This window comes from Harpia harpyja, chromosome 5 (assembly GCF_026419915.1).
Source record: "Harpia harpyja isolate bHarHar1 chromosome 5, bHarHar1 primary haplotype, whole genome shotgun sequence".
NCBI lineage: Eukaryota > Metazoa > Chordata > Aves > Accipitriformes > Accipitridae > Harpia > Harpia harpyja.
Window position 1 is genome coordinate 257,768 of NC_068944.1, and position 12,485 is coordinate 270,252.

At 39.4% G+C, this 12,485-nt stretch overlaps 1 protein-coding gene across 1 annotated transcript in view; it reads left to right on the forward strand.

The window, feature by feature from the left end:
- The window catches only part of ABCA13 (ATP binding cassette subfamily A member 13), a 176,935-nt gene that overhangs the window by 91,079 nt on the left and 73,371 nt on the right, over positions 1 to 12,485 (forward strand). Inside the window, 1 exon segment of the mRNA XM_052788185.1 lies at positions 11,582 to 11,828. Coding sequence (XP_052644145.1) covers positions 11,582 to 11,828 — 247 coding nt within the window.

Genomic DNA, 12,485 nt, shown 5'->3' on the forward strand with positions numbered 1-12,485 from the left:
CTGGTGTAACACTAATGCGGCTTTTGCTACACCCGTAGTAATATTTTCTTCCTAGCTTAAATTGTGAAATCCTTTTTGGTTTATGCTCTTTCTGTTGCTCAGTAGTAGGAGTTTTCCAAAGATAGCATTTACTTCTCACATTCAAGAGGAACTAATTGTGTCTTTCCCTCATAACATGGGGCCTATATGCTGGAGGAAATCTTGACTCTTAGATAATTAATGCAAAGTCACACATACGGTGTCAGAAAATATTTGTTGTTAATAGCTAGCTTTAACGTTTTATATACTGTTATGGTTTAAGTCCAGCTGGCAACAACGTACTACAAGGCCGTTCACTCACTCCTCCCCCTGCAGTGGGGATGGGAAGGTGGAAATATAAAGAAATGCTCGTGGGTCAAGATAAGGACTGGGAGGGATCACTCCCCAATTATGGTCACGAGCAGAAGACAGGCTCAACTTGGGGAAAAAAACAAATCAATTTAATTTACTGCTGATCAAATCAAAACAAGGATAATGGGAAGTAAAACCGAACCTTGGAACACCTTCCCCCCCACCCCTCCCTCCTTCCCACCTCAACTCCGCTCCCGGTTCTCTCCACCTCCTCCCGCTGGCGGCGCAGGGGACGCGGGTTGGGGTCCGCCCGTCATAGCTGGTCTCTGCTGCTCCTTCCTCCTCAGGGGGAGGAGGACTTCTCCTCACTCTTCCCTTGCTCCCACATGGGGTCCCTCCCACAGCAGACAGTTCTCCACAAACTTCTCCAACGTGGGTCCTTCCCATGGGCTGCAGTTCTTCATGAACCACTCCAGCATGGGTCCTTTCTGTGGGCTGCAGTCCTTCAGGAAGAGACTGCTCCAGCACAGGCTTTCCCATGGAGTCACAGCCTTCTTTAGGGGCATCTACCTGCTCCGGCATGGGGTCCTCCACAGGCTGCAGGTGGGCATCTGCTCCCCTCCATGGGCAGAGGAACAGCCTGCCATCTCACCACAGGCTGCAGGGGCATCCCCTCCTCCAGCACACCTCCTCCTCCTCCTTCTTCACTGATCTCGGTACCTGCAAAGGGGTTCCTCTCACATTCCACTGCCCCTACTCACTGCAGGTTCCCCTTCTTAAATCTACCGCTGTCACTGATGGGCTCGGCCTGGGCCAGAGGCAGGTCTGACTTGGAGGCGGGGAAGCTTCCAGCAGCTTCTCACAGGAGCCACCCCTGCAGCCCCTCTGCTACCAAAGCCCTGCCATACAAACCCAATACATATACAAAGTAAATTCTGGTGTTTCCTTGCCCTGCTTTAGCTTACAGGTGGAATATATATATTTTACAGATAGTTTTTTCCACATGTGCCTGTGTGTGGATCTATTTATGTATTTTTATAGATGAAGATAGTGTATGTGCATGTACACGCATGCACACAAATGTTTCAAAACATAACTTAGCTTTGTTAATGCTGTTGTACCAGCAAATGCAAATACTTTAACTTCAATTATGTAAGTAATTTAAATGGTCAATTTTTTGAAGAAATGCTTATTAAGACTAAGTACACTTTTCATTCTGAAACGGAATATTGCCTAGGGAAGGGTCTTCGTGGAGTCTTCTTAACATCTTGCTTCATCTAATGAGTAAATACCATACATATGTAGAAGGTGTGGTACACAGTTGTGCTAGCAAGGCTGAATTTGAGGTTGATACTTCCACGTGAAACTAGATTTTCATGTGTCTAGTACCTTCTCAAAAGTATCTCCTTTGGTGCAATTGTTGTCTCTGCTCTGTCACTAAAACATTTATTTTGTGTTACAAAAGCCCACAAAGACATTATCAATAGTCACACGTCTGTTTTCTCAACACTAGCAACATTCTGTATTATTCTTCTGTAGTGATACATTCTGTTTTCTGTATAATACAAATGTATTCTGTCTCTCTACCAAGTCTGGGATACATAGATATAAAGGAAATCAGTTGGGATCTTTTTTTGGCAATTCTGACAGACCGTACGTCTCCTCTGCTTTTGTACTTTTAAAGAATACAGACAGAATGTGCAAATAGGCTTCCATTTTGTAGCCACCATTCTGTGCACCTGTTTTTCAACTGTTCCTCCTCTTGTACCCTCCTCCATGTGGCAATTTATTGCAGGTGCATCCGTGTAGGGGAGACAGTACTACAATAAAACCATATCTGTTTGGAAAATTATCTCCTGGAAGTTGAAATCAGCATATTTGTTAATATTGCAAGTTAATCATGCAGAAACTCAGAATCAGAGAATTAGGGGTCCCAAAATTACAGTAATTTTCCTTTTCAGGGCATGATAGGATTGCGTCCACCTGGCTGAATATTTGTCTTTTATTTGTTTCCAAAGACTATGCCCATCTCATCATGATGAAGGCGTCCTGGCCACAGTAGAGTTTGCCACACAAAGCTAAAAAATACTTGGTGCTTAATTCCAACTTCTTTTTCAGTATGGTTTACGCTGGCAGCAACCCCAACTAAAATGTAGAGAAGAGATAAAAATGAAGGCAAAGCAGAAGAAAACATGGAAATAACAACAGAGATTGTATTAGGCACTGCAAGTCATAGCTGTAGAAAGAAATGAAACCCTTTATTTATGAATTATGGGAACAGGACATTCAGCAATATGTTCTCTTCTGTCAGGACCAGGCTAGTTTAGATGGCCATTCATCAAATCAGCTTGGCTGTTTTTGGTTCTCTTTGGGGTCTGTAGGTTAATGGATAAGAAGGCAGCACTATTGTTTCCCATTTCTTTATGCTTGTGCGCTATTTGCGTGCTACTGACTGGAGAAGGGAAGAAAATTGACTATTTTGTGCTAGAAAATTAATTCCCTTCATTGAAAGTTATGACAGTGCTTTTATAACTGGAGTAGATGCTTGTACCACTCACTAAAAATGTTACATTCCAAAATAAATATATACTCAGTCGAGTTTCTGTTATGGCTGCATGCCTAACCTTTTTCATACTAGTAAAAACAACAAGTGGTGTTTTGACATCAGCTAACACTTCAGCAGCAACTAGGGTGCTGGTTTTTTTCCTAGCTGTTGTGGTGGCTATTATTGTTTATTGTACTAGCAGCAGTACCTAGGAAACCCAATCTAAAGTCAAGCCCTGTTTTTTCAGACACCCTATGGACTAATAGTAAGGACAAAAATAACAGATTCTCACTACATTTGACAGCTTGCAGTCTAGTTTTAAGGCTGAATGCAATGAGTAGATAAAACAGACAAATACATTTGGGAAGGTAAGACTATAAATCAGGTCCATAAATTAAAAGCAGAGGTCTCAGTTCACTGACTTTGTGACTACCATATTTACTCGCTAAATGCCACTTGGACTCTGTTTCCCCAAATTTACCTTTAAGATAGAGAGTGGCTGTGATGCACATCTGTTCTAAAATTCTTATCTATTACTGCACATGAGGTGCTGTTGCATGGTGTGGCATTTATACTTTTAGAGGATTTTCTGTTATTTTGATATGAGTGATGAGAAAGCTTAATGGATTTTTGCAGTGGTATGAGACTGGGTATTCTTGCATTAAATAGAAAGTTAAAACAGTCACGAAATGCTACGTGTATTTCAGTATTAGTTACATGTGAATTCAAGAGGCTGGCTTACCTTCTTTGTATCTTGTATAGACATTACAGATACCTAAATTAATACTTCATATGATAGAATTATAATGTCTGCTGTAAATAGTTGTGGACATCTGTGAAGATGTAAAGGAAGGGAAAATTGGGATCTAATGTTTTAGGTTTTAACTAGTCTGTGTCATTGCTAAGAAATACTTGGCTTGCATTCAATGGTGCTCACCTATTTGTATAATACAGGTAATAGCATGTTCTAACTTAGAAAAAATGCAAGCTCTTGAAATTAAAGGATGATATTTGTAATGTGGATGAAGCTATGATAAGTCTGGAAAGAATGAGTAAACACCTTGAGTTGCATTCCTTACAGTAACAATCTCTGACTATTTTGTAGATCTTTGCAGCAGCATACTCTGATGCTGGACTGCTCTAGGAAGAGGTAAATTCAGATGGACTTGGTTCAAGTTCACCTAGTAAACTGTACAAAAGTTGAAGTTGGGGCAGAAATCAATCTTTTTGGAGTGGCTATTTGCTGCAGAGATGTCTGCAGTGTTGAAGCTGTGATTCCACATTTTCACCTCCAACTGCTTAGCCCATGTCAGCAAAGGCAATATATCCATTTAATGAGCTGTTGAGAATCTAGACAATGTATTCCATTCAGTTCATTATTTTGATAATTATAATGTATTCTCTTCAGTTGGGTTATTCAGTACCCAAAACTTAGTCCTGGTTTTAATTATTTCTCAGTTTGTTAGTTAGCCATCCCAAAGCTATCCCGTGGAAAGTAGGGTTAAGGTGCATCAGTGTGCAAGAGGAGTGTAGAGTATTTTAGATTGGTGCTTAAAGTGTTTGTATCAGTCATACTTCATGTGAAACTGTGATGGGAAATTCCTCATTTTAACTGTTCCTCCTCTCCCAACAAAAAAACCCCCCGCAGCCCATTTATTTGTTAACAAATTGACATCTGTTGTATGTTGCACTAGACATTTTTTAGATTATGTCATAGTGCTTTGTGAAGAAGTAAAATAAAAGAACGGGAAGGAAGGGAACAAAAACCTGCTATACCTTTGTCCTGTTTCTTTCCTTTTCTCTGGTGGATACTAGCAATGTATTTTCCATTGTGTTCTGTTTTCAGCTGGGATAGAGTTAATTGTCTTCCTAGTAGCTGGGATAATGCTATGTTTTTGAGTTCAGTATGAGAAGAATGTTGATAACACTGATGTGTTCAGTTTTTGCTAAGTAATGTTTAGACTAAAGTCAAGGATTTTTCAGCTTCTCATGCCCAGCCAGCAAGAAGGCTGGAGGGGCACAAGGAGCTGGGAGGGGACACAGCCAGGACAGCTGACCCAAATGGGCCAAAGGGATATTCCATACCATGTGACATCATGCCCAGTATATAAACTGGGGACAGTGGAGGCAGGGGGATCACTGCTCGGGGACTAACTGGGCATCGGTCAGCGAGTAGTGAGCCATTGCATTGTGCATTTCTTGTATATTCTAATTCTTTTATTATTACTATTGTCATTTTATTAGTGTTATCATTATTAGTTTCTTCTGTTCTATTAAACCGTTTTTATCTCAACCTGCAAGTTTTACTTCTTTTCCCGATTCTCTCCCCCATCCCACTGGGTGGGTGGGGAAGTGAGTGAGCGGCTGCGTGGTGCTTAGTTGCTGGCTGGGGTTAAACCACAACACATTGCCATTTAATTACGTGCCTTATGTGAGTCTGTACAATGTGTTTACCACCTGCAACAAACCTGAATGAAAATCCTGGATGCAAACAGTGATGTCCAGCATCTATTGCTGTTGCTTGGATGCACCTCTGCCACTGATTTGATAACTATGCAGCAAGAAACAGTAAAGAAAATTAGTTTCTGGATGAGGGCTTGTTGTCCTCTAACTCCTGCATGTTTTACGTTTTTCCTTCTGCACAAAAGCACTTTACATGGCTGTGTCTTTTGTTTAGCGAGTGAAGGTCACGTGTATCTCCTCTTCAACCAGTTGAGCAAGGGTTCCTGCCTCCAAGATATTTGGGTACAATGGTGCCCTACCAGTTCTTCAGCCTCTTACACATCGCTGTGGATAGATCATAGCTGCTGTGTTTAGGCCTGACTTTAGAATTTATTTCTTCTAGATAGAGGGCGGGTAGTTTGAATGAAGTTTGCCCCATTCTTTTCCTAAGCATCTTGCCTACAAATGAACTTTTGTTTATACCCATTTCTCTGGAAAATGCAAAAATAAAGAGCTTAAAGAGGCTACTTTACAAGTTTGCTGGTAGTTTTTCCAGGGACTGTTTTTTGGGTTGTGGGATTTGGGTGTTGGGTTTTTTTGTGAGAGTATTCAGCACGTTTTTCTGGTTATGTTGGTTCTTTCTTGATTTTCCAATAGGAATCAGTTACATACTTCATGCTGTCCTTTCAGTGGTCTTCAGTGTGCTCAAATATTAAACATGTTGAATCTTGAACAATAAAAATGTCTTAGATAATGGAAGGAAATCTTCTGATCATTCAACTCTCTGGCTTGAGGAAAAGGGCTTGGGAGATCTGAGTCATGAAGGGGATTCTCCACAAGGTCGTGGAGTGACAGACACCAGTGCTTTGGCTTTAAAATATTAATTTTACTGATGAACTCTACAGTTACCTAGATCTCTGTTATTCTGTCTCAAAGATCTTCAGGCCCATGCAGAATCCCATTCTGGAATCTGGGGCCCAGAATGTAAATCTGAATTTTTAATTAAAAAGTTTTCCCTTCAAAAAATGTCACTTAATTGGATTAAGCAGTATGCATGGGGGAGGGAGGAGGAACTGTAAGTTTTGCTGAAGTTTTGCTTTTCTGGACAGGAAATTCCTAAGATGGAAACACTTTAAATCAACTTTTTAGAAGAAATATTCACAATGCTTAAAATGAAAAATACTCTGGGGGGAAATGGGAGGATTTATATCTAAAAAAGCCAGAAGGGAATTTCTCTTGTGAAATTCTCTCCAAACTATAGATTTTTCTGAGCAGCTCTGTATGGAGACAGCTCATGACCCTATTACATATAAGCAAGAATCAATCATACAATGAAACACAGAGCAGAGACATTCCCTTTCTAACTCAAACCATCAAAGTGCCTTTTATTCAAACGCCCTACATAAAAATCAGTCCTCAAAATCCTCCTGGAAACAAAACCAATATTATACTTATTTTTATAATGAGTAAACAAATATGTAAGAAGGTGAAGGACATTTTTATACTTTCTAATGGAATGCTGTGCACAGATTGGTGGGCTAACACTGACTCTACACCAGTATGGCATACACTGAAATGCAGAACAGTGTCAGATCACTAGCTCAGCCTAGAACTACTTGTTGGCACGGAACATCTGATAAGCTAATAAATATATACTGCTTCCAAATGCAACCAGTTTCATGTGAGCTAGCTCAACTTTTTTGCCAGGGTATTTCAGTTCCAGGATTATCTTCCCAAAATCTGGACATCCTCTCGATGACTTGTCTAAATGCCAAAATGACAGAAGCAGAATTGAAAATGTCTACTGCTGGCTGTTAACATAGCCACTGCATAGCCCATTTTTCATTATTTTATTGTGCCGTGAAAAAAAGTTTAGAATTACGTTATTTTCTAGAAGTACAAAAAAGGGGAGAAAAAGACTATCTAATATCCAGTTAGAGAGACTTACAATATTTGATTCTGCTCCTAATTCTAGAGCAGTCTATAGGTAAGAATTTTCAAAATTTTGGTTCCCAAATTTTAGGACTTATGCTCTGTTTCCCTGTACCTGATATTAACTATATGAATTGGAAAGCGGTAAAATCTTTTCCATAATACAAAGGAGAGCCTGGATGAATTGGGAAGTACAACTTAATTGTGAACATAATTGCACTTCTTGCGGATAATTGCAATCATAAGTCAAGCAGGACAGCTTCTAACAGTTAGGTCAGATTTTTAATTTTATGATCTAAATTATTAATGAGAAAATCTCCATAAGCCTTCTGCATAAAAATTGACTTCATAACAGAGAGGTCAGCTGGTCTTGTCCTCTAGCCTTTATGATTATCAGTGGTAATCAGAAACTGTTTTTCCATACACGTGTGCTGCTTTTATGCTTCCTGACATACATACCAAATGTAGGTGGTGAATTACAACCTTTATGAAGCAAAAATTAATTCTGAAGGTTCTAGTCAAAAGAAAATTAAATTAGACTACGTATGTAGGATTAAGAAACAAGAAGGGTTAAATGGCAAGTGTACACAGGAATAGTATTTAGTTTTGTTTTGGTTTTTTTTTTTAATTTAATACCTTGGGAATCTTGAAAGCCATATTGCGTCAATTATAGAAAGTCCAATGCAGGCTACTTTTCACAGTGTGGCTGCAGTCAGACAAAATGGTGTGATCCATAATGAAAACAAGGAGATCAGTACAAGAATGCATAACGCTATTGTATAAATCAGTAGTGTTTCCACATCTGATGGACAGCTGTGTTTAATATATCTTGAGACTGATACAGTGGTAATACAAGGAGACATGAGGCAAGTGGTGAGGTCGATTAGGACTATAAAGATTTTTATAAGAGGAGACTGAAAGGTTAAGATTATTTATGCAGAAGATGTACTGGAAACTTCTATAAGAGCATATCCAGTACTATCAAATAGAATAAATTCAAAACAGATAAACAAGATTTTGTTTTTTACCTGAAACACAAAGGAATGACAGAATTCAAAGTCACAAAGATTGAGATTTAAGACGATTCAGAAAGGCATTTGAATTTGATGGCTTTCTCAATGAGAATTTTAAATAATAAATGTATGGGTTTTTAGAAAAGACAAATACTTTTAAAAAGAAGTGTCTGAGGCGACCATATACTTTTAATATAGTGGTTTATTGCATCTTCTTGTGACGTATCTTGGCTGACCAGCATTATAAATATTGAGTAAGAGTCAGGATATTGGACAAAGCGGACAATTATTTTTATTCAGGATGACAGTTTCTCTTCCTATTGCAATCTGAATTAATTTGCTATCATTTCTCTCGGCTCCATTTCTCAAGAAAAAAGAATGAATGGCAGCTTTGATTTCCCTTTCTGCCCCCAGAAAGTAGCCATCTTAGTCCGCTTTCAGAGATTCAAAGGGGCAAATGTTTTGAAGCATTTTCACTCACATTTCATGCTTATAGTCTATGAACAGGTCCGGGACTAAGGCAAGTATCTCATTCTATGCTCCTTTTCTGGCATTTCACTACTTTCATAAATGAGAGATATTTTACAATTTCAGGGATGCTTAGCAGGAGACATTTACAGTATCTGTTTTATTCTAAAAACACTCATCCCTTGAAAATTGTTCTGCTTCCAAGTGTCTCAATTTCTGTATTGAGTCAACTATTCAAAGTCTTACCATAATAATTCAAAGAGCTTAATACATTCATAAGAAGTTTGCCCTAAGAAAATCCTTCTTTTATTTTTACTAAGATTGTCTTCTCCTACTAGTCCAATTTATAGAAAAAACTGGTTTCAAGTCCAAAATGTAACTGTTCTTGATTGGGGCACTTGAATGCTGAACCAGGATCTTAATTCTGTAGCTACTTTTTTTCTCCACAGAGATTCAAAATCCTGAATCCCTTTTGTGGTAGCTGTCAAATTAACAAGATACGGCTGTGATTAGAACTGCTTAAAGACAGAATTTGTTCTGTGGGATTTTTTTTCTTGGGGGGGGGGGAAGACATTCTGTTGTGGAATTAAAAGAAAAAATACTGGAATTTTTTTTTTCCCCCAGAAATAAAACCAAAATTAATTACATAGAGTTAATTGGAACCTAATAGAATTGGAGAATATTAAGGTTGGAAGAGCGGGTCAAGTGGGTCGAGTAGGCTACTCGGTGCCTTGTCCGGTCTGGTCTTGAGTTTTGGTTGTCACGCTCACAGTGAGATTTGTTTTCCTGATATATTAAGTCAGAAATTCCCATGTTCCAGTTGGTGCCTGTTGCTTCTTGTCCTTTTCCTGAGCAGAGATTTTTCTCCCTGGTGCCACTGGGGTCCCTGGGTGCTGCTGGAGATCTGCTCCTGCTGCCAGGAGGTTCTACTTATTGCTAGTGTCTGACACACAGATGCCTCCAAAAAGCGCAGATCCCCTCCAGATGCAGGTGTGCACACATGGGCGTGTTAACAAATACCGTTAGTGTTTTCCTCATCATTGCCCCTGAGGGACCAGGGGCTCCCGCTCCTCAGTTGGACCCAGTACCGCTGCTCACAGCCCACAGTGTGGTGCCTGGCAGTCTGTCCAGCAGTCCTTGTAGTCCTCCTCACCTCATTTGCTTTAAGGACACTGTGGGAGACCATGTCACAGGCTTTGTTAAGTCAAAGTAAACAGCATCCACTGCTCTTCATTCACCAAACCAGTTCTGTATTCATGGCGAGCTCTCGGGTGGCACGGTTCAACCTTACCAAGTCCATGTTGTCTATTCCCAGTCACTTCTTGTTTTTCATATCCTGGGTGTTGTTTTCTGGATGATTTGGTCTGTAACCTTCCCAGGGGCTAAGGATGATTAGCCTTTATTTACCTGGATCCTCCTTTTTGCTCTTCTTGGAGGTGGATGTGATGTTTATCTTTTTACAAAAGTCTTAGCCTTGAGAAGTCTACACAAGGTATTCTGTGTCACCATGAAGCCCCATCTCACCTGACCTCCTTCTCTTGTGTAGGCCCAAACCCTAAAAGCCACAATCTCCCACAGTGTGTCTACTTGATTATAACTTTTCATGGGAAAATACACATAATTTTTAATGTAAGAAATCATAAGTTTATAATTCACACTCCAGTTGTCGTAGAGTACAGAATTTGAGCTGTTTTGCTCAATGGCTACTTTGTCAGAAGTTCAACTTCTTTTTCTGATAATTTTCCTCCCCCCATTGATCCCACAGCTCTCTCTTCTGGAATTAAAGTTCTAGGAAACCAGAAAAAACAGTGCTAACTGAAGGACAATTAATTTGAGGTTAAAGCTCCCATACAAGTAGCTGTTAAAATGTAACATGAAAATGCTGCTTAGAGTGGTCTTGGTATATAGAAGGGAAGGTAGTAAGAGACAAATCACAAGGGATCATAAAATATAGTATGTTTTTGAGCACTATAATAAACAGGCTATTCAGTCTTGCTACAGTGCAAATACCTTTGGTAGTAAATCTACCAGACACTGCTATGCTGTAAGGAAGAAAAGAGGCTGAAGTACCTTCAGTCTGGCAAGGCCACAAGTAAGAGAAGCTGGTAATAGCCTGCACATACCTTGAAGGCATTAGGTTCTAAAATGGAGGCAAAGTGATTGGTGTGATTCACAAGAGTCTAACAAAGAACAATTAAGGGAGAGTCTATCAGGAAAATGACTGATTGTTGAGATGTTAATAAACTGTGGACACTCCCATGGGAATGTGAGGGACAGCTCATGAGCTGGGATTATGAAAATGCATTGACTAACACATTAGAAAATTTTTTCAGTCCCATATGAGCAGAGAAATGAAGGGAATGCTTTTATGAGAATCCACGTCTCTAGCATCTATGATGTTCTGTTACATACTGTGAAGATGTCCCATTGAAATCCCTGTGGAAAAGTTGCCACTGATTTCAGTCAAGGTGGATCAAGATCTTAGTGCTAATACAGGCCACGTTTGTCATAGTAATTTGTCCAGGAGCAAAGGTGCAATGCACAAGGAATGGTTGCACCAGTGCAAGGACCATGGGAAAACAGGTATTCAGTACTCCTTTACCTGTGTATGGGGAGCTATAGAGATAACGTGTTAGCCGAGTATCTGTTTTCCCCTTATAGGAAGAGTTAATTAGTTATACTTGGGGGCGAGTGTTATACTCTTCCATCCAGGAGAATATTGTAGGTTTATGTAGGTTTGTTTTTTCTATGAAAAAGTCTACTATGTTCTATATTTGAAAATGCAGCACATGAAAGTATAATTTGATTTTCCTTGTTTGTCAAGAGGTTTGCTTTCTTTTGTCTCGCTCAGATATCTCACTGATGGGGACCTCAAGTATGCGTGGAGTCTGTCTTGTTCTCGCACAGATTGTTACCCTTCTGATGAAGAGGTTTTACCACGCTAGGCGAGACTGGACAGGAAGACTGTCAAATGTGCTGCTGCCTGTCCTCTTTGTTGCAGGGGCAATGGCCTTGTTTAGTGTGAAGCTGCTAGCTACTGATAATCCTTCTCTCAAGCTGACACCAAGACTTTATGACAATGCAGAATCTTTCTTTAGGTAAAGGTCTTATCCATCATCATCAATAGCCACGGTTCTGGGACCTTTACCCTTGAGTTCTCATATTTTAAAGACTATTTGTATTTTAGGAAGAAGTTACTTTTTACAATAGCTGTTTATTTTTCAGATGTTTAGTACATTTTAATAGATTATTATGAGGGAGAGATAAAATTAGAAAAGCATTGTGCAAAGCATTTTCTGGAGGAAAGGGCAAAGACTCTGGAGCAGTTTGAACTGCGTAACCTGTTTCAATACCAGCCATGGCCATTTATATGTAAATGCACAAGTGTATTTAAACAAGCCTTTGTATGTTTCATTTTATCTAATTGCTTAGGTCTGAAGCCATTTTCTCAAAATAATTCTCAGGTTTGAAAGTGTCATGCAGTATTAACAAAGGCTGGTGCCCTTCTTACTCAACCTCTACTTTCTATATGTTTAGCTTTGAAAGCAACTAGATGTATTTATCTATGTATTTATTTTTAATGCACAGTATCTATAGCTCAGCTCTGAACTACTCTGTATCGAGTGCATATCATACAGAGCACTTTCTCTACTGGACAAATATCCAGATATCTTCATAAACATAACATGATGCTGTTTGAATTTATAAACGAAACATAAAAACACTTAAACCAAGATAACTGCTAGGAATGCATG